General features: G+C 38.1%; 1 protein-coding gene across 1 annotated transcript; it reads right to left on the reverse strand.

Annotated features, from left to right (window-relative positions):
* Nucleotides 1-18,211: 18,211 nt before the first annotated feature.
* Nucleotides 18,212-22,166, reverse strand: LOC137243536 (general odorant-binding protein 83a-like). Its single transcript, XM_067771345.1, has 4 exons — nucleotides 21,930-22,166; nucleotides 21,760-21,835; nucleotides 19,496-19,752; nucleotides 18,212-18,402 (listed from the first exon to the last, which is right to left on the reverse strand). Exons 1-4 carry the CDS (start codon nucleotides 22,026-22,028, stop codon nucleotides 18,385-18,387), a joined length of 450 nt encoding a protein of 149 aa, XP_067627446.1. The 5' UTR covers nucleotides 22,029-22,166; the 3' UTR covers nucleotides 18,212-18,384.
* Between the last annotated feature and the right edge of the window lie 664 nt (nucleotides 22,167-22,830).

The following is a 22,830-nucleotide window of genomic DNA, read 5'->3' on the forward strand; positions in this document are numbered from 1 at the left end:
ATGGCCGAAATCCGACCATAACCACGCCCACTTTATCGATATCGAAAATTACGAAAAATGAAAAAATGCCATAATTCTATACCAAATACGAAAAAAGGGATGAAACATTGTAACTGGATTGGTTTATTGACGCAAAATATAAATTTGGAAAAAACTTTGTAAAATGGGTGTGACACCTACCATATCAAGTAGAAGAAAGTGAAAAAGTTCTACAAGGCGAAATCTACATCCCTTGGAATCTTGGCAGGAATACTGTTAGTGGTATTGCATATATAAATAAATTAGCAGTACCCGACAGATGCTTTTCTGGATCACCTGGCCCACATTTTGGTCGATATCGCGAGAACGCCTTCACATATATATCTAAGGGCCACTCGCTTTTAAAACCCCCATTAATACCTTTAATTTGATATCCATATCGTACAAACACATTCTAGAGTCACCCCTGGCCCACCCTAATGGCGATATCTCGAAAAGGCGTCCACCTATAGACCTAATGCCCACTCACTCTTAAAATGCTCAGTAACAGTTTTCGTTTGATACCAATATCGTACAAACATTCTAGAGTCACCCCTGACCCCCCTAATGGCGATATCTCGAAAAGGCGCCCACCTATAGACCTAATGTCCACTCCCTCTTAAAATGCTCAGTAACACCTTTCGTTTGATACCCACATCGTACAAACATTCTAGGGTCACCCCTGGTCCACCCTAATGGCGATATCTCGAAAAGGCGTCCACCTATAGACCTAATGCCCACTCCCTCTTAAAATGCTCAGTAACACCTTCCGTTTGATACCCATATCGTACAAACAATCTAGAGTCACCCCTGACCCACCCTAATGGCGATAACTCGAAAAGGCGTCCACCTATAGACCTAATGCCCACTCCCTCTTAAAATGCTCAGTAACACCTTTCGTTTGATACCCATATCGTACAAACATTCTAGAGTCACCGTTGGTCCACCTTTATAGCGATATATCGAAAAGGCGTCCACCTATAGAACTAAGGATTACTCCCTTTTAAAATACTCATTACCACCTTTCATTTGATATCCATATCGTACAAACACATTCTAGAGTCAGCCCTGGCCCACCCTAATGGCGATATCTCGAAAAGGCGTCCACCAATAGACCTAATGCCCACTCCCTCTTAAAATGCTCAGTAACACCTTTCGTTTGATACCCATATCGTACAAACATTCTAGAGTCACCCTGGCCCACCCTAATGGCGATATCTCGAAAAGGCGTCCACCTATAGACCTAATGCCCACTCCCTCTTAAAATGCTCAGTAACACCTTTCGTTTGATACCCATATCGTACAAACACATTCTAGAGTCACCCCTGGCCCACCCTAATGACGATATCTCGAAAAGGCGTCCACCTATAGACCTCATGCCCACTCCCTCTTAAAATGCTCAGTAACACCTTTCGTTTGATACCCATATCGTACAAACATTCTAGAGTCACCCTTGGTCCACCTTTATGGCGATATCTCGAAAAGGCGTCCACCTATATAACTAAGGATTACTCCCTTTTAAAATACTCATTACCATCTTTCATTTGATACCCATATCATACAAACACATTCTATAGTCACCCCTGGCCCACCCTAATGGCGACATTTCGAAAAGGCGTCCACCTATAGACCTAATGCCCACTCCCTCTTAAAATGCTCAGTAACACTTTTCGTTTGATACCCATATCGTACAAACATTCTAGAGTCACCCCTGGCCCACCCTAATGGCGATATCTCGAAAAGGCGTCCACCTATAGACCTAATGCCCACTCCCTCTTAAAATGCTCATTACAACCTTTCATTTGATACCCATATCGTACAAACAAATTCTAGAGTCAGCCCTGGTCCTCCTTTATGGCGATATCCCTAAATGGCGTCCATCCATAGAACTATGGCCTACTCTCTCTTAAAATAATCTTTAATACCTTCCATTTGATACACATGTCATACAACCACACTCCAGGGTTACCCTAGGTTCATTTTCCTACATGGTGATTTTCCTTATTTTGTCTCCATAGCTCTCAACTGAGTATGTAATGTTCGGTTACACCCGAACTTAGCCTTCCTTACTTGTTTTATTTATTCTGTTTAGGTATATAGCTCTATAACTATTGCACTGCTTTGATTAATAGTTAGTATCTAATTTTGCATTACAATTTTTTCAACAACTCCACATGCAATCCATATCTATCTATAGATGTGTACATTTCGGGGTAAGAAAAAGTATTGTTCAAAATCTATTCTTACCGTGCACACAAGTATCTGCAAGTAATGCGATTGGTCTTTATTAAACCGAGATAAATCGCAAAGGAGCATATGACTAAAGTTAGGTTTTATCTCTGTATATAGGTCGAACTGATCCCATTTGTTTAATCATGTCCTATGCAGAGACTAATAGATGCCTGGTTATACCTGAACGGGTAGTTCCGGGCTGGTTCTCTTTGTACCCATTTGTTTGAACAACCTTTATGCCTGAACTGTTACTGTCAAATTGAACTTCTTTGTACCCCTATGGGCAATATGGAAAAAGCTAATTTTTTTCGCATTCATTTACGGTCGGACAAGTCCTTTTAATACCCCTTTGGGAATACTTACCGATTTTATCACCTTACTAGCTTTACCCGGCGTACGTTATAACGCCCGATTTTTTTTGTTTTGTTTGTTGATAATTTAATTTATTGTTCTGTAAATTGAATTTAATTTTGTACGCATATTTGGTGAAACTTTCTGTTAAAACATTTTATTCTTGAATGTTACCGTAATGCATGCGGGTGCACAATAGTTTTGGTTTATTCGTTCGGTGCAAAGATAAACAAATTTTTTGGCGTTCCAACTCTAGAGCAAGCAACATATAGCTGGCCATGGGAAAATCACGGACTCTCTAAATTGAATCCTGCAACAGTAGGCGATTGTCCTTGCGCTTTGTTCATTGTAATTGCAAAAGCAATACGTACAGGAAACTGTAAGCGCTTAAAATTGAATGGCAAATCTATCGGGATTCGTGGTATGAGCACATCTTCACCTTTGCTTTTACCGCTAAATTTGTTGCTTCGGTTACATTCGGCATTAATTTCTAAACGCAAAGTCGGGTTCCATTGCACAATTGGTGAGTCAATTTTCAAAGTTGATATATGCGTAGGCATTCCTTTTAGTTCGAAGGAGTTTAGAAATTCATTTGGATAATTCACTATTTTATCTTCATCTGTAACTGTGTCGATCGATATATGTTTCGCCACTTCTTCAGGAAATTGGTTTTGAATGCGATCATTGATTTTGTTAACATGATCATTTTTGGGAGCTCAGATAGTTCGTTCGCATAGCCAAAAAACAAAAACATTTAAATTTAAAATTCTTAATTCTGAAATATGAAAAACTTTCGTCTTGATCGGAGGAACCTAGAACCAAAATTTGGTGATGATTGAAGTGTGGGAAATACGTTTCCATAGCGAATACACACACACACAGAATTTGATTTTTATATATATAGATTTGTATGGGAGGTGCCACGCCCCCTTTTTCCCAATTCCATATTTCCTTATCCTTTTTTCCTTACTGAATTTCAATGTTCTGACATGTATACCTTCAAAGTTATGCAGTACCAAAATTTCCATTTGTATGGGAGGTGCCACGCCCCCTTTTTCCCAATTCCGCATTTTCTTGGTGGTGTTAGGGATTGACCTCATATAACTCCTTACTGAATTTCAATGTTCTGACATGTATACCTTCAAAGTTATGCAATACAAAATATTCCATTTGTATGGGAGGTGCCACGCCCCCCTTATTTATCGAAATTATTTTTAGCCTAAAACCTTCCCGTTGATCGAAAGAACCTATGACCAAAATTTGGTGTTGATTGAAGTGTGGGAAATACGTTTCCACAGCGAACACACACACACAGAATTTGATTTTTATATATATAGATTTTATTAATATTATAAATGTGAAAATTTTGATGTCCGTCGACTTGTCCAAAAGTTTGTTTTTGTGACTCAACCACGTCAGAAGAGCTATGAAAGATAGCACGCCGATAGCGAATATTCTGGCAGAACGTGCTGACTACAGAATACAGAATGTAAGCGTGAGTATAGCCACTACACAGGGGACGTGTTATCGAAGATTTATCGGTTTATTATATACATATATTTTATCAACAAGGTATAGACTAAATACCCATTTGCTATCGAAGTCTTATAAATTTTGCTTTCGTTAGAAAAGGTTTACAATAAGTTACCGAGTTATTATCGAGTTATCGGTTTATTGCCGGAAAGCTTTCGATTAATTATCGAAAATTTATATATGAATTATCGCAAGCTAGCGATAAGTCAGCAAAAGTTATCGATTTGTTATCGAAATTTTACGGATTTTTAAAATCAAAAGCTTATCGATTTTTTAATCAAAAGATTATCGATTTGCTATCAAAAAGTTATCGGTATGTTATAAAACAAAGTCTTTGAATCGTTATCAAAAACGTATCGAAATGTTTTCGATTTATTATCAAAAAGTTATACATTTAAATTTTATTGAAACTGAAATTGAAAAAGTTATACATGCCAAATCGAACAGCTATCGGTTTCTTGTCGGAGCGTTACCAATTTCTTATTGTCGTGTTATCGCTTTGCTATCGACGACTCATTGGCTTCCTTTGCAACAGATAGCGATAAAACTTCAAATAAATAATAAATGTAAGGCGCGATAACCTCCGAAGATATCTAAGGCCGAGCTTCTCTTCCAATTTGCGTCGTGCTCCTCTTGACTTTCCCTACAAATTGGCCGGACGGGACCTACATGTTTTATACCGACTCCGAACGGCATCTTCAAGGCAGATGAGCTTTCATTGAGAGCTTTTCATGGCAGAAATACACTCGGAGCGCTTGCCAAACACTGCCGTGGGGCGACCCCGCTTAGAAACACTTTCTTCTAATTGAAAAACCTTATTTCTAAAATGTTGATGTTGCTTTGCCCGGGGTATGAACCCAGGGCATACGGTGTGGTAGGCGGAGCACGCTACCATCACACCACGGTGGCCGCCAATGTAATGTGGAAATTAAGTGGCCAGCGGCATCTCAAAGTCTCCACTTGCACACGCATTCAGTTCTCCAATGCCTGTTTGGGCCAAGAGAATCACCTGACAGTTGACAGGGATATCCATTCGAGCTAGTGTCAAGATAATTTATATCATAAATTCGATAGATGCCACGCAGCTGATGTCAAGCACCCCCTTATAGCCGAAACCCTCAAGGCGGCAAGGCTTATCGCTTTGACAGCCGAATGACTAGCTGATTAAATGATAAACTCCCTAGCAGTTACATTGGCGGAAAGTATCCTATCAACCACATCCTTTATTGCGGCGATCTTCGCCTCGATGACCTTGCAGGCAGCTTAAGTCGTTTATTTGCCTAACCATTACACCTTCCAGGAAATACGAGTAGAGAATGTAGTAACAGGAGCTGAAGCCGCCGCACAGTAGGCTATTTTATTCAGAATTAATTCTAAGTTGGTAAGAATGCTGCAATATTCTTTACTCACAAGGTTACATAACACGACGTGGAACCATATTGCGGCGCAGGATGCGGCTATTTCGCCCAACGATATCAACCGGGTACAAAGTAAGCATTGCATTAAGAGCCAGTGTAAATGTGGGTGCGAAGGGCGCGCATATTCCAACCTTTACCAATCGCTGCACCGCTTCCAATATTTTGACCATGGAAGACATTTCTATTGCTCCCCACCAAACAAAAACGTCATTGAATAGTATCGGCTAGACCACTATATCATACAGCCAGTTTACAACCTTAAATAAAGCCCTCACCTTTTGCCAATCGCCCCTCTTCAGCAATACAAAGCCTTGCTAGCTCTGTTACCGAATTTAACTTCCGTGATAGCTTGCTATTAAGAATAATCCCAAGGTACTTTCTTACGCTTACAAAACAGCAGCAGAAATACACGGTGCTCTAAATTCGCGCATACAAAATCAGCCCTGATTTTCTGGGATTCACAGGTAATCTGCATAATTCGGATCACCTGGTAACGACATGCAGGTAACACTTTAGAACTGCCAAGCCATCGGCACAAGCCACCACCTAAAGACCGCACTTACAAGGTTCTGAAGCAGTTCGTTTATAACCACGACCCAAATCAACTGAGAAAGGATACCCCCTGGGGCGTATCCTCTCTCTAAGTGCCACTAACAGTTTACAATAGAATGTTGGTACGAAAATAACTATGCTTGTTATGGCGTAATTATTTATTTAGTGCAGATACTTTTTTACTTTTAACTAAAGGAAACACAAAAGCAAGGATCGAAAGTAAAACAAACAAGAAATCACCTGGATAATATAAAATTTAAAATCATGCCTACATACATACAACTGTAAGTATATACATTAAGCTGGATCTATTTATTAACCTATATGGCGCCATCGATTTTTCGATAGGTTTTGGGCTCAGGAAAAAAGTTCCACTACGCATACCGAAAAAAAATATTTTTGAGCCTGCAAAATTTGAGTTTTTTGACTTTCTTTTCTTTGATTTTTAAGGGTTTTTTCATGACCTACTTAAAAAATTTTCATTTGATTTTAAAATTTTCATGTTTACCCTGTCTGACTCAAAATTATCCGCTAAAAACTTTGGCGATAACAGTTTTTTGACAAAAAAAAAAAAATAATTTTTGGGGGTTTGAGAAGTGTTTTGGTTAAAAAATTTATTTTTTCGCCATTTTTTTAAGGGCTTCTTCAGAAACGTGCAAAAATGTTGCCGATGAAAGCGAATTTTTCTCATAGTTCCTATCCCACTTAAAATTATGCGATAACAAGTAAGGAAGGCTAAGTTCGGGTGTAACCGAACATTACATACTCAGTTGAGAGCTATGGAGACAAAATAAGGAAAATCACCATGTAGGAAAATGAACCTAGGGTAACCCTGGAATGTGGTTGTATGACATGTGTATCAAATGGAAGGTATTAAAGAGTATTTTAAGAGAGAGTAGGCCATAGTTCTATGGATGGACGCCATTTAGGGATATCGCCATAAAGGTGGACCAGGGCTGACTCTAGAATGTGTTTGTACGATATGGGTATCAAATGAAAGGTGATAATGAGTATTTTAAAAGGGAATGGGCTTTAGTTCTATAGGTGAACGCCTTTTCGAGAAATCCCCATAAAGGTGGACCAGGGGTGACTCTAGAATATGTTTGTACGATATGGGTATCAAATGAAAGCTGTTAATGAGTATTTTGAAAAGGAGTGATCCTTAGTTCCCTAGGTGGACGCCGTTTCGAGATACCGCGATAAAGGTGGACCAGGGGTGTCTCTAGCTGTACGATATGGGAATCAAATGAAAGGTGTTACTGAGCGTTTTAAGAGGGAGTGGGCATTAGGTCTATAGGTGGACGCCTTTTCGAAATGTCGCCATTAGGGTGGGCCAGGGGTGACTCTAGAAAGTGTTTGTACGATATGGGTATCAAACGAAAGGTGTTACTGAGCATTTTAAGATGGAGTGGGCACTAGGTCTATAGGTGGACGCCTTTTCGAGATATCGCCATTAGGGTGGGCCAGGGGTGACTCTAGAATGTTTGTACGATATGGGTATCAAACGAAAGGTGTTACTGAGCATTTTAAGAGAAAGTGGGCATTAGGTCTATAGGTGGGCGCCTTTTCGAGATATCGCCATTAGGGTGGGCCAGGGGTGACTCTAGAATGTTTGTACGATATGGGTATCAAAAGAAAGGTGTTACTGAGCATTTTAAGACGGAGTGGGCATTAGGTCCATAGGTGGACGCCTTTTCGAGATATCGCCATTAGGGTGGGCCAGGGTGACTCTGGAATGTGTTTGTACGATATGGGTATCAAATGAAAGGTGGTAATGAGTATTTTAAAAGGGAGTGGGCATTAGGTCTATAGGTGGACGCCTTTTCGAGATATCGCCATTAGGGTGGGCCAGGGGTGACTCTAGAATGTTTGTACGATATGGGTATCAAAAGAAAGGTGTTACTGAGCGTTTTAAGAGGGAGTGGGCATTAGGTCTATAGGTGGACGCCTTTTCGAAATGTCGCCATTAGGGTGGGCCAGGGGTGACTCTAGAAAGTGTTTGTACGATATGGGTATCAAACGAAAGGTGTTACTGAGCATTTTAAGATGGAGTGGGCACTAGGTCTATAGGTGGACGCCTTTTCGAGATACCGCCATTAGGGTGGGCCAGGGGTGACTCTAGAATGTTTGTACGATATGGGTATCAAACGAAAGGTGTTACTGAGCATTTTAAGAGAAAGTGGGCATTAGGTCTATAGGTGGGCGCCTTTTCGAGATATCGCCATTAGGGTGGGCCAGGGGTGACTCTAGAATGTTTGTACGATATGGGTATCAAAAGAAAGGTGTTACTGAGCATTTTAAGAGGGAGTGGACATTAGGTCTATAGGTGGACGCCTTTTCGAGATATGGCCATTAGGGTGGGCCAGGGGTGACTCTAGAATGTTTTTACGATATGGGTATCAAAAGAAAGGTGTTACTGAGCATTTTAAGAGGGAGTGGACATTAGGTCTATAGGTGGACGCCTTTTCGAGATATCGCCATTAGGGTGGGCCAGGGGTGACTCTAGAATGTTTGTACGATATGGGTATCAAATGAAAGGTGGTAATGAGTATTTTAAAAGGGAGTGGGCATTAGGTCTATAGGTGGACGCCTTTTCGAGATATCGCCATTAGGGTGGGCAAGGGGTGACTCTAGAATGTTTGTACGATATGGGTATCAAAAGAAAGGTGTTACTGAGCGTTTTAAGAGGGAGTGGGCATTAGGTCTATAGGTGGACGCCTTTTCGAAATGTCGCCATTAGGGTGGGCCAGGGGTGACTCTAGAATGTGTTTGTACGATATGGGTATCAAACGAAAGGTGTTACTGAGCATTTTAAGAGAAAGTGGGCATTAGGTCTATAGGTGGGCGCCTTTTCGAGATATCGCCATTAGGGTGGGCCAGGGGTGACTCTAGAATGTTTGTACGATATGGGTATCAAATGAAAGGTGGTAATGAGTATTTTAAAAGGGAGTGGGCATTAGGTCTATAGGTGGACGCCTTTTCGAGATATCGCCATTAGGGTGGGCCAGGGGTGACTCTAGAATGTTTGTACGATATGGGTATCAAAAGAAAGGTGTTACTGAGCGTTTTAAGAGGGAGTGGGCATTAGGTCTATAGGTGGACGCCTTTTCGAAATGTCGCCATTAGGGTGGGCCAGGGGTGACTCTAGAATGTGTTTGTACGATATGGGTATCAAACGAAAGGTGTTACTGAGCATTTTAAGATGGAGTGGGCACTAGGTCTATAGGTGGACGCCTTTTCGAGATATCGCCATTAGGGTGGGCCAGGGGTGACTCTAGAATGTTTGTACGATATGGGTATCAAAAGAAAGGTGTTACTGAGCGTTTTAAGAGGGAGTGGGCATTAGGTCTATAGGTGGACGCCTTTTCGAAATGTCGCCATTAGGGTGGGCCAGGGGTGACTCTAGAATGTGTTTGTACGATATGGGTATCAAACGAAAGGTGTTACTGAGCATTTTAAGATGGAGTGGGCACTAGGTCTATAGGTGGACGCCTTTTCGAGATATCGCCATTAGGGTGGGCCAGGGTGACTCTAGAATGTGTTTGTACGATATGGGTATCAAATGAAAGGTGGTAATGAGTATTTTAAAAGGGAGTAATCCTCAGTTCTATAGGTGGACGCCTTTTCGAGATATCGCCATTAGGGTGGGTCAGGGGTGACTCTAGAATGTTTGTACGATATGGGTATCAAAAGAAAGGTGTTACTGAGCATTTTAAGAGGGAGTGGACATTAGGTCTATAGGTGGACGCCTTTTCGAGATATGGCCATTAGGGTGGGCCAGGGGTGACTCTAGAATGTTTTTACGATATGGGTATCAAACGAAAGGTGTTACTGAGCATTTTAAGAGGGAGTGGGCATTAGGTCTATAGGTGCACGCCTTTTCGAGATATCGCCATTAGGGTGGGCCAGGGTTGACTCTAGAATGTGTTTGTACGATATGGATATCAAATTAAAGATATTAATGAGGGTTTTAAAAGCGAGTGGCCCTTAGATGTATATGTGAAGGCGTTCTCGCGATATCGACCAAATGTGGATCAGGTGATCCAGAAAATCATCTGTCGGGTACTTTTTCATTTTCTTCTACTTAATATGGTAGGTGTCACACCCATTTTACAAAGTTTTTTCCAAAGTTATATTTTGCGTCAATAAACCAATCCAGTTACCATGTTTCATCCCTTTTTTCGTATTTGGTATAGAATTATGGCATTTTTTTAATTTTTCGTAATTTTCGATATCGATAAAGTGGGCGTGGTTATGGTCGGATTTCGGCCATTTTTTATACCAAGATAAAGTGAGTTCAGATAATACGTGGGCTAAGTTTAGTAAGGATATATCGGTTTTTGCTCAAGTTATTGTGTTAACGGCCGAGCGGAAGGACAGACGGTGGACTGTGTATAAAAACTGGGCGTGGCTTCCACCGATTTCGCCCATTTTCACAGAGAACAGTTAGCGTCATAGAATCTATGCTCCTACCAAATTTCAAAAGGATTGGTAAATTTTTGTTCGACTTATGGCATTAAAAGTATTCTAGACACACTAAATGAAAATGGGCGGAGCCACGCCCATTTTGAAATTTTCTTTTAGTTTTGTATTTTGTTGCATCATATCATTACTGGAGTTGAATTTTGACTTAATTTACTTATATACAGTAAAGATATTAAATTTTTTGTTAAAATTTGAATTTGTCCAAAATCTTACTAATTTTCTATTCTGCGTCGTAACGTCAACCCATCTACCAAGTTTCATCGCTTTAACCGCCTTTGGCAAAGAATTATCGCATATTTTCGGTTTTTCGAAATTTTCGATATCGAAAAAGTGGGCGTGGTTATAGTCCGATATCGTTCATTTTAAATAGCGATCTGAGATGAGTGCTCAGGAACCTACATACCAAATTTCATCAAGATACCTCAAAATTTACTCAAGTTATCGTGTTAACGGACGGACGGACGGACATGGCTCAATCAAATTTTTTTTGCATCCTGATTATTTTGATATATGGAAGTCTATATCTATCTCGATTCCTTTATATATGTACAACCAACCGTTATCCAATCAAACTTAATATACTCTGTGAGCTCTGCTCAACTGAGTATAAAAACGTTATAGTGGTACGTGCTATAGTGGTCCGATCCGGTCTATTCCGACAAATGTCAAATCCTCCATCAAATATGCTTGCTTACCAAATTTCATCAAGATATCTCAAAAATTGAGGGACTAGTTTGCGTTCAAACAAACGGACAGACGGACGGACGGACGGACAGAGGGACATGGCTAAATTAACATAGCTCGTCCCCTGATCATTTTGGTATACTTATTGGTGGGTTTGACGGAAACATATACATAAAAAATGATTTGAGCCTTAAAAATGAAAAAAATCGATTTCGACCAAAACAAGTCCCAAAAACCAAAAAAAAAAAATTTTTAAACTGTTAATACCAACGTTTTTACTACATAATTTTAAGTGGGATAGGAACTATGAGACAAATTCGTTTTCATCGGCAACACTTTTGCACGTTTCTGAAGAAACCCTTAAAAAAATGGCGAAAAAATAATTTTTTCACCAAAACACTCTTCAAAACCCAAAAAATATATTTTTTTTTTCAAAAAGCTGTTATCACCAAAGTTTTTAGCGGGCAATTTTGAGTCGGACAGGGTATACATGAAAATTTTAAAATCATATGAAAATTTTTTAAGTAGGTCATGAAAAAAACCTTAAAAATCAAAGAAAAAAAGTAAAAAAACTCAAATTTTGCAGGCTAGAAAATTATTTTTTTGGGTATGCGTAGTGGAACTTTTTTTTCTTAGCCCAAATCCTATCGAAAAATCGATGGCGCGATATAGGTTAACTGTCGTCCATACAAATCAAGCCAGGTTAATATACATACATAAATATATTCAAATGAATAATTGAACAAACTATTTGTTTTACGGTCCACTTTGCACCAATTGCAACGCCTTTAAATCATCATTGGATTTCATTTCAATGGTGACAAAATTACCGAGTATTAGTAAAGTTAAAGATTTGTTTATTTTGATTACCGCCTGCAAACACTAATACATATTTATTTATTTATATGTGAGTACTTTGTATGTAGTTTTACTTAGAATAACAAATATATTTGTACATTTTTCAAAATTGATTTTCATTGTTGCGGTTCTGTGTAGATACACCCATTCTCATAGTGACCGCACTTTTCGAAAACGGTTCGATACCGGTACTCCTTGAATAGTACTCAATGGAAGCTAGTGCGGATACTAATTAAAAATAAGTAAAAACGGGACTGTCTTCGGCTGCGCCTTAATAACCTTATCCCATTGCAAATAATCGGTTGTAAAAGAAATGTAATATATAAAGAACAGATGCGCATAAGCGACGTTTTCGATAACTATTAACTAAAAAATAGATCGCTTATCCCCACACTAAGTTTCACGTTTTTGTTGTGCACATGAGATAGCTATGACCACGAACAACTTATCTGAACAATATGTGACATATACGTAAGTAGTTTGTGAAATTTGAAGCTTCTAGCTGTTAAAGTAGGGCAGAAATGATGAAAAACTTCTTATCTGGACAATCGGTTTATATGAGGTATATACTATATGTACGACTGATCTCTTCTTGTAAGGAGGATATATACTATAGACTATAGTGGTCCGATCCGGTCGATTCTGACAAATGTCTAAACAGACAACACCAAATTGATGCACTCGTTTGCGTTCACACAGACAGATGGACCATCTTTTCAATTGGTTGCTGTCATGTGTTACAGTATCCAGAACGAATTTGGGCCAGGGTAACTCGTGTCTCCCTTGGTATTCTGGTTTCTTCTTCTGCTGCAATAGTTGAATAGTGGTAGCTTATCGGTATCGATTGTTGTCGATAAGATGCCAACGAAGCTGCTGTCAAAAAGCGTTAAATTTTATGTTTCCTGCAAAGTTACCTCAGTTGTGGTCTGATTTCAAAGCCGGGGCGAGTTAACATACATAAATAAACAAAACAAATTAATAAATGTAAGGTGCGATAACTTCCGATGAGATTTTAGGCCGAGCTTCTCTTCAAATTTGCGACGTGCTTCTTTTAATTTTACCTACATATTGTCGGGAGGGGAACTACTTGTTTTTTGCCGACACTGTTTTTTTATCGAAAATGGTCGGCATCGCTGATATTTGACCGAGTACATACTTGAAAGTATCGAATGCGAAATATTCGCAAACTTACAGAGAACTACTCATTCGGTATTTTGTCATTCTTTAACTACGTCATATATATCTATATGAATATGTTTATATACATTTTCATGAGCTGATAGTGCCTCTTTTGATCTCAGTTACATACAAATATATGGGCATTTGATTGTATGTAACATATGTGCATTGATATGAATTTTACATGCTTCAGCTGTAATTATTAGATGTAGTAATGTAACTACGCAGTTAGTGTTGTAAAATACTCAATTCCACAGCAAATGTCACTGAAAACATTAGCAAAGCTTCCATTTGCCAAATAACCATCATAATTCTGTTTAGCGGTGCGTTAAATTAAACACTAATTAATATATAATTATACGTTAGAACTTATTTACATACATGCACACATACATAAACTTATAGCTCAATTACTTTATTAGAGGAAGAACTCAATAAGTACAATTTTCCAGTTAATTGCGGAAAATTATACCGAATATCATGAGCGATGTTTTACAACAATCGTCGCTCTCTATTGAAAATAACGAGCTTCAAATAAAAATGGAAGACGACATTTATGTTCACAAATCTATGTAGTTAAAGCCTTACTATAACTATCCTAAAAAAAATTGTTTTTTGACTTATAACATTATTGTACTAGGTGAGCGATTCTAGCGTTTGTTTACACAGTTAAACGTTCAATTTGCCTAAAATATTTCCACATTGGCGCATTGCCATTCATTGTTTACTTGCTATAACCCCATACCGGAAAAGGCTAACAATGCAACACCAATGGCTGTGGCTGACACCAACTTTAATCAGGGTGCACCTGTGGATAGGCGTATATGTATATAAAATGCGTTCATAATACGCATGTGCGATTTGATAATATCGCTTAAGCTTATTTCATTTAAAAATTTACCAAAGGTATGAACCTGTTCCAGAACGTTGGGGCATGGCGCTGCCTCCAAGTAGCCCGATGGAACCAGCGTAATCCTGTTTATGTATCCACACCACGCGGTTCCGCCGTTAAGCAAAACGTCACGCGTGTCATAAGAAGCGCCATTTTACTTCCATTCGTTCAAAAATGCATGTCTCTACATATTAGGAAAACTGAATTCTTAATGGAAGGCTCTTCTTCAAAAACTCTGTGTACAGAGTCTCTTTCGCCGCGAGCACGAGGTCAAAGAAACAATACGTGTTCTGCGTTTTCCAATTCGGCGGGATAGTGTAGACAGAAAGAATCCTCCTCTATACCCTTTGAAATTTCCGTGCCCACTCAATAACTGCGTGGGGTAAAAGTTTCCTTTGCCGTGCTTCCGCTCGTACCATGCTGCCATATTCCGAAACAACATGAAGGTCCAGCGCCCTTTCCTCTATTCTTCCCACCGTTCTTGTCACCTAACTACTGTTCGTGACCTTACGCTGTTCTTGGCATTTTCAAATGGTTAGCCGATTTCAATTCCATTTATATCGGTCCTTTCACTTGACAGTAGATTTACTGGGATTTTCCGAGATAAAATAAGGATCGCGTCTTCGGACACCATCAGATAAGCACATACTATTCGTATAGCAGCAATGAGGTAGGCGCTAGTATATCTTTTTGGTTGGTCATTTTAGATCCGTACCATACTAAATAAAAAAAAATAAATGTAAGGCGCGATAACCTCCGAAGAGATCTAAGGCCGAGCTTCTCTTCCAATTTGCGTCGTGCTCCTCTTGATTTTTCCCTACAAATTGGCCGGACGGGACCTACATGTTTTATGCCGACTCCGAACGGCATCTGCAAGGCAGATGAGTTTTCACTGAGAGCTTTTCATGGCAGAAATACAATCGGAGCGCTTGCCAGACACTGCCGAGGGGCGACCCCGCTTAGAAAAATGTTCTTCTAATTGAAAAATCTTATTTCTAAAATTTTGATGTTGCTTTGCCCGGGAGTTGAACCCAGGGCATACGGTGTGATAGGCGGAGCACGCTACCATCACACCACGGTGGCCGCGTACCATACTGGTGCTGCATATAATATAATCGAACTAGCTACGTTGTCTAAAGCTGACGAGTAGCCTCACCTGGGTCGCCAACGTTGGGCATTATTCGCGCAAGTGCTCCGCCATCTCTAGAAACTTTCTCACCCATCACCTTCAAGTGCTCCTTAAAAGTTAGTTTTGAGTCATTTTTTGCGCGTAAATATTTCAAGAAAGGCTTCCCCTTTACTCATAATCTCCTATAGTTGAGACTAACTCATCCACAGTCCGCTTGAGGTCACCAAAACCACTTCCGTCGCATTGCTAGCCATTTCAAGCCCATGCTCGTTCGCCATTCCTCTTTTCTACCTACAGCGTTATTACATAATGCATGAAGCAGATCCAGCTTCTTGGTCACTGGTACTGTGACAATATCATCCGCATAGCCGACAATTTGCGTGCCACCGGGACTCCATAGTGTAGGCCCTACAACAGATCCCTAAGAGACACCGCCGGTAATATTATGCTTTCTAGGTTCCTCATCCATATAAAATAGGAATACGCTGTCACTAAAATAGCTATTCTAAGCAGGTAGGCAGGTGTGCCATGTATATAGTTTGCAGGTGTATACAAACTCTTATACTAAACCATTTCTATTTTATACTACGGATGTCATCCTTTGAGCTTTAACATTGACAGCTTTTTACCGTTAGGCTACCTTGGCACTAAATTTCAAGGAATGTTCCTTAAAGCGTTTTGGCGTATAAGCGTATCAATAAAGAAGTGTATGCGCAATGAAGAAGCGTATTATCGCAAAAATGGTTAAGGCTAAACACGTGTGGACGAAACAGGAAAAGGCGAATGTACGTGAAAGTGTATCACGGTGATATCGTTTTGTATATCAACTTTAAAGCATAAGAACTTATTGGAGCAAAAGGTACCAAAATCAAAAAATCAAAAGTTGTTTGCGTATAAGAGTGGCGTAGAAGCATATAATTCTAGTAGCTTGCAGAGTAAAAGCGTACTAGTTTAGTATCAAACAAGCATAACAGCGTAAATACGTATTAGCTTAGTAGCGTTAATCGTAGCAACGTAAGAGGTGTTACCGTATATGCGTAAGAGCGCATTATCATATCTATTTGCTATACGTTTGAAATGAGATTATTACTTGCTTATATTTTTTTACATTTATGTTTTTTTAGACATCTTTGGCTCCCAGAACTGCTAAGCTCTGTATTTGACCTAATAAACATGTTCATCATACTAAGTTGAGCAGAGCTCACAGAGTATAATAAATTTGATTGGATAACGGTTGTTTGTACAGGTATAAAGAAATCGAGATAGATATAGACTTCCATATATCAAAATCATGAGTATCGAAAAAAAAATTGATTGAGCCATGTCCGTCCCTCCGACCGTTAACACGCTAACTTGAGTAAATTTTGAGGTATCTTGATGAAATTTGGAATGTAGGTTCCCGGGTACTCATCTCAGATCGATTTTTAAAATGAACGAAATCGGACTATAACCACGCCCACTTTTTCGATATCGAAAATTTCGAAAAACACAAAAAGTGTGATAATTCATTACGAAAGGCGGATAAAGCGATGAAACTTGGCAGGTGAGTTGAACTAATGACGCGGAATAGAAAATTAGTAAAATTTTGGACAATGGGCGTGGCATCGCCCACTTTTACAAGAAGGTAATTTAGAAGTTTTGCAAGCTGTAATTTGGCAGTCGTTGAAGATATCATGATGAAATTTGGCAGGAACGTTACTTCTATTACTATATGTATGCTTAATAAAAACTAGCAAAATCGGGGAACGACCACGCCCACTTAAAAAAAAATTTTTTTAAGTCAAATTTTAACAAAAAAATTTATATTTTTAAAGTATATAAGTAAATTATGTCAACTTTCAATTCCCGTAATGATATGGTGCAACAAAATACAAAAATAAAAGAAAATTTCAAAATGGGCGTGGCTCCGCCTTTTTCATTTAATTTGTCTAGGATACTTTTAATGCCATAAGTCAACAAAAATTTACCAATCCTTGTGAAATTTGGTATGGTCTTAGATTCTAAGACGATAACTATTTTCTGTGAAAAGGGCGAAATCGGTTGAAACCATGACCAGTTTTTATACACAGTCAACCGCCTGTCCTTCCGCTCGGCCGTTAACACGATAACTTGAGCAAAAATCGATATATCTTTACTAAACTCAGTTCACGTACTTATCTCAACTCATTTTGCATTGGTATAAAAAACGGCCGAAATCCGACTATAACCACGCCCACTTTTTCGATTTCGAAAATTACGAAAAATTCAAAAAATGCCATAATTAATACGAAAAAAGTGATGAAACATGGTAATTGGATTGGTTTATTGACGCAAAATATAACTTTATAAAAAACTTTGTAAAATGGGTGTGACATCTACCATATTAAGTAGAAGAAAATGACAAACTTCTGCAGGTCGAAATCAAAAGCCCTTAAAACTACGGCAGGAATACTGTTCGTGGTATTACATATATAAATAAATTATCGGTACCCGACAGATGATGTTCTAGGTCACCCTGGTACACATTTCGGTCGATATCTCGAAAACACCTTCACATATACAACTACCACCACTCCCTTTTAAAACCCTCATTAATACATTTAATTTGATACCCATATCGTACAAACAAATTCTAAAGTCACCCCTGGTCCACCTTTATGGCTATATCCCTAAATGGCGTCCACCTATAGAACTATGGCCCACTCGCTCTTAAAATACTCTTCAAAATACCTTCCATTTGATACACATGTCATACAAACACATTCCAGGGGTACCCCTAGGTTCATTTTCCTACATGGTGATTTCCCTTATTTTATCTCCATAGCTCTCAGCTGAGTATGTAATGTTCGGCTACACCCGAACTTAGCCTTCTTTAATGGTTTGTTTTTAATTTTTGGAATGTTCGTCAAAACTATATTTCATTAAATAAAAAAAATAAAAAGTCTACAATATAACCGAATACATCTCGAATATAAGCACAAATATTTTGAGTTAATATGCATCTTTACGTAATATATTTTGGCAAAATCCACATATATTTATCAGTTGGCAAGTGTTCTGATGACTGCATGATCTCATATCAAAAAGTAGTGCTGAAAAACAAATTTAAAATTATATATTTAAATACAAACCTCAATAGTTTGCGGAAAAATACCATGCAGGTGGAAAATGGTAGTTGCAGTAAAAAAAACCTTGACTGTGACTAGCTTAACCTATTTATTAAATTTAAGGAGAACTTCCGAAAGAAGTTCTACTGAGTCGTAATTAACTTTAAGTAATTCCGAAACGAATATAATTCCGGAATATTTATGAAAGAGTTCTTAATAAACCCCGCAGTAGGTGTTATTTAATCTCTGAAGCAAAACCAAAGTAATCCCGGCTTTGTACAAGAATAATTACTATATTTTTTTGAATTTACCCGGAAATAGCCTCTTAAATAGTCTGGAAAAAAATTCTAGGTTCCTTTGAAATTTTCTACAGAATATTCCCGGTGTTATCCCGAAAAATTCCGAAATAATTCTGAAACATCCCCGAGCTACTCAAATGTGTTTCTGATTACCAGATACGGTAATCGTATAGCGAGTCAAAATTGCCATTATTCTACAAAGTTAGTCAGACAACCGTCTTCAACTTAATTTCTCATCTGCATGATTTTCTACCAATTCAGTTGGATATGTGCATATATTAGGGTGGTCCTTATAATTCAAATATAAAAAAAAAAAAATTTGTCTCAAGCCTTAAAACAATAATACCAAGGAAAAAATATCACTTACAAATCTTGGTTTTAATTCTAGTGTCGCACAGGGGTCAAAGTTAAGAATTCTCTATGGAGACTCGAAAAAGTTAAAAACATTATTTTTTCTAATAACAAATATTGAAATAGGAGTTCATATAATACATAAATTTTGGTCCTGATTTGAATCGATTAAGGGGTATCGCACAGTGGTTAAAAATGATATTCTAATATTTTTAATATTTTTTATTTGAGCGTCATATGAACGGTTATGCTTGTGCAATACACATTAACCGTATCCGCTCAGCGCTATCGATTTGGGGTACTAAAAAACAAATTTAACGTGATATTTTTGACCTTGCTATTACAGAAAGGATGAGAATGGAGAAAATTGGAAACCCACCCTAGTGTGTATATATATATAATTTTTATTGTTTATAAAAATTGTTTACCTTTGGATCTGATTCCTTCCAGCAACGATGCAGCCAAAATGCGCGTTCACATTTCGTATCACCTTTGGGATAAAGGCATTTCTTTCCCATATGTAAAGCAATATTGTGCATTGAATTTGGCAAACTGTCTAAAATTTTCTCTAAGTGCACCTCGCCATCTTCGTGCAATACATCCGTTTCCTCAAACACGCAATACATATAACATTTGAGCGCTTCATCCTCGTGTACATCGCCGTCACTGAATTCCTTTATGGCTTCTAAGTAAACAACATAAAAACATGCACAATATGAGACTATGAGACTTGCAAAGCAGATAGGATTATTATTAGATTTAAGTTAAGAGAATATTATTTACTTAGATGTAAATTCAAAATATAAGTAGATCTAGACGTAGGTTTACAGGGAGCTACTGAGTAAATAAATTTGAATTCGCGTTCGTTTTGATATTATTTCTGGATCACTGATATTTTTTGGCTCATTTTGCTATAGTTTCAAGATTGTTTTCGGAATAAAATCAGAACTATTTCAATATGGTTTTCAGTATTCAACCGGAACTATTTGAGATCGTTTCGGGACTGTTTTCGGAATTGTTTCAGTACTTTTAGGGTTATTCAAGATAATTTCGGGACAGTATCGGTATTGTCTTCTGGATCGTTTCGTGGTTATTTCCAGATTATTTCAGGATTATTAGGCGAATAATTTAGGATTATTTTAGGGACCTTTCCGGATCTATGTATTGCAATTTTTTTAGGAATATTTCTGGACCATTTAGAATACTGCTTTGCATCACTTCCTAATTCATGACCATTTCTCCAAAAATATGCGGGAGTCTTTTTGAGATTTTTAGGACCGCTTCGTGTAAACACCATGTGGAAGAACTCTCTCTCCCATACTTTACTATGCGGCCCTTGTATGGAGGACAGCCTTTGCATGCCATTTTATATATCCCGCCTGCATACCTAATGCCAAATATATCACGTTAGCCACGGCTTAAGGCCTCGGGAGTCATAATTGAGCCGGAGGATTGGCGCCAGGGTGCAAAAATTATACATATATGCTGTTTACTGTGTCGATCCAGAAAAAACTATATCTTACACGCTGCCAAATTACAGCAGCGTCTTTCAGGCGGACATTATAGTAGTGAAGAGAGCGCCAAAAATTCTGGAGAAAGCGTGCTTAAACTGCAGACGCCTCTCTATATATATATAATCAGGCGGCGATTAATGTAATCATCTCAAACAAGAAGTGTCCCGGAAGGTAAAGAAGCATTGGAAAAACTCTGCTTAGGCCTGATCACTGGATCTTCGGTCATAATGGGATAAAAGGTTACAAAAACGCTGATGAATTGCCTAAGGAGGGTGCAGCACTCGCAGCATCGATGGTAAACGTCCCAATTCGTTTGGGAGGAATCAATAGGAGAAAGCAATTGCATATGATACAACAAGCAGAAAAGGCATGAACAGAAGCGTGAAGCTGTAAAATTTCTAAAGTCCTGTGCAAGCCATACGATATAAGATTCGCAAATTGGCTAATATCTCTGAAGAAAGCAGATTTATAGCTCACGATGAGCATACTAACTGGGCACTGCATGCTGGCGTCATATGTTTCTAAGTTAGGCCTCGCCGGTAACAGCGGGAAGTTCAAGCTGCATGAAGAAACGGCTGAGCACGTTCTGTATTTGTGCCGTGCCCTCGCCAGGCCATTACTCCAGCTAGTAGGAGCGACTGAGTAGCCAGTTCTCGAGGCAGCAATTTAGCAAGGTCCTTGATTACTTCTAGTATTTGCTAAGACGACGGCGTTATTCTATAACATAGGACCTGGCACCTGATTTGGGTTCTTACGTTTGGTCGCCAAACAAAATCTGGTAACACATTTAGTCTACCTAATCCACACTAATAATATATAATTCGTGCTTCATGTAGATTTTTATCTAAACAATTTTGGAAAGAAGGTAATTCTCAGATTAACTACAGCATAAATTGCAGACTATCACCGATGAATTCAGGAATTTGATAACATTTTAAAATATTTATGAATTTTTTTTTAATGATTTCTAGTACGTTTCGTAACTATTATGGGGCACCACCTCTAAATGATTTTCACTATTCACGATAGTTTGATTAAAAATTTCGGAATATTTTCGGGGTTATTTTTTTTTTTTTTTTTTCTTCTTCATGTCGAGGAGCCACGGATAAAGGCTAGTACATGTTAAATATCAAAGATAGGCTCTTTTTATATCACTGAAATAAAGAGCTTTAGATTACCTTCGGTTACACCCGTTTTAGTAACACAGGAGTCATGAAATGGGCGTAGCGCCTTCAATAGTTCTGGTGGTGGATACTAAAAAAACAAATAACATTAAAGCTAAACATAAACAGAGCACGAACTTTTGTTGTTTTATTGTGATAATATTTCCATTCTTGTTAGTACTTACAGTATCATCGCGTCTTAGCTCCATTTGTGCACGAACAATATTAAAAGGAAAACTGGATAAAAACAGAAGTGTACTTAAAAATATTATTGGCGAATGCATTGTATTGTATCTATCTAAATTTTTTGTTTTTAATAAACTAATATAATAATTTATTTATTTAAATTTTGATTTTATTATTTAGTCAAATAACGATGTCCTTTCACCTCACAAAATTTGTCACCGAACTATTGTGCTAATATTATTTTCTATCAAATATTTTGAGACGCCAGTGAAATACTTCTCTGTTTATATACCCTACATATTTTCCTATTTGATAAACTAATATGTAGAAGTACTAATTTTCTGCTAAGGTGTCAATTCAATTATGATTCATTAATTACATATAAGAGGTGACAATGAGAATGATGCTTTAATTATAGACAGTGGGTGAAATACATATTTTTTTAACAACAGGGTATCAAAATGTTTCGCACCAATACATATGGGGTATTCCATCCCATTTCGACCAATTTTGAACCCGACCCCTTTAGAATTGGCTGAAAGTTTTTCTTCTTTTTCTAGCTTACGAAAGACGTTTTTCAGAAGTTTTTCAAATTTTTTCATCCAACTCAAAAAAAGTTATGAATTTTTAAAAAAAACACCGTTTTTGTTTTCAAAATGCTATAGCTTTTTCAAAAATTGACCGTTTGGGATCATTTTTTTTTTAATATGTTTTTAAATGTACTTTTCGGAAAAAATCCAAAAAAATTTTAAAGTTTTTTTTTTTCAATTAAATAAAAAAAAAAAAAAATTGTCGGCCTACTCCGGGATTAGTGGGGATGATTGCAGAATTGATTGAAGTTTTTTATGAGAAAAAAAGGGGAAATTCGAAAAATCTCGAAAAACTGAAAAATCACAAAAA

Source organism: Eurosta solidaginis, chromosome 1 (assembly GCF_040869045.1).
Source record: "Eurosta solidaginis isolate ZX-2024a chromosome 1, ASM4086904v1, whole genome shotgun sequence".
Classification (NCBI taxonomy): domain Eukaryota; kingdom Metazoa; phylum Arthropoda; class Insecta; order Diptera; family Tephritidae; genus Eurosta; species Eurosta solidaginis.

Coding starts and splice junctions, on each gene's coding strand:
- LOC137243536 (XM_067771345.1), bottom strand. CDS start 22,028: ATGCATTCGCCAATAATATTTTTAAGTACACTTCTGTTTTTATCCAGT. Junction 21,836..21,929: donor AGCTAAGACGCGATGATACT/GTAAGTACTAAC, acceptor TTGTTTTTTTAG/TATCCACCACCAGAACTATT. Junction 19,753..21,759: donor TAAAACGGGTGTAACCGAAG/GTAATCTAAAGC, acceptor TTGTTTACTTAG/AAGCCATAAAGGAATTCAGT.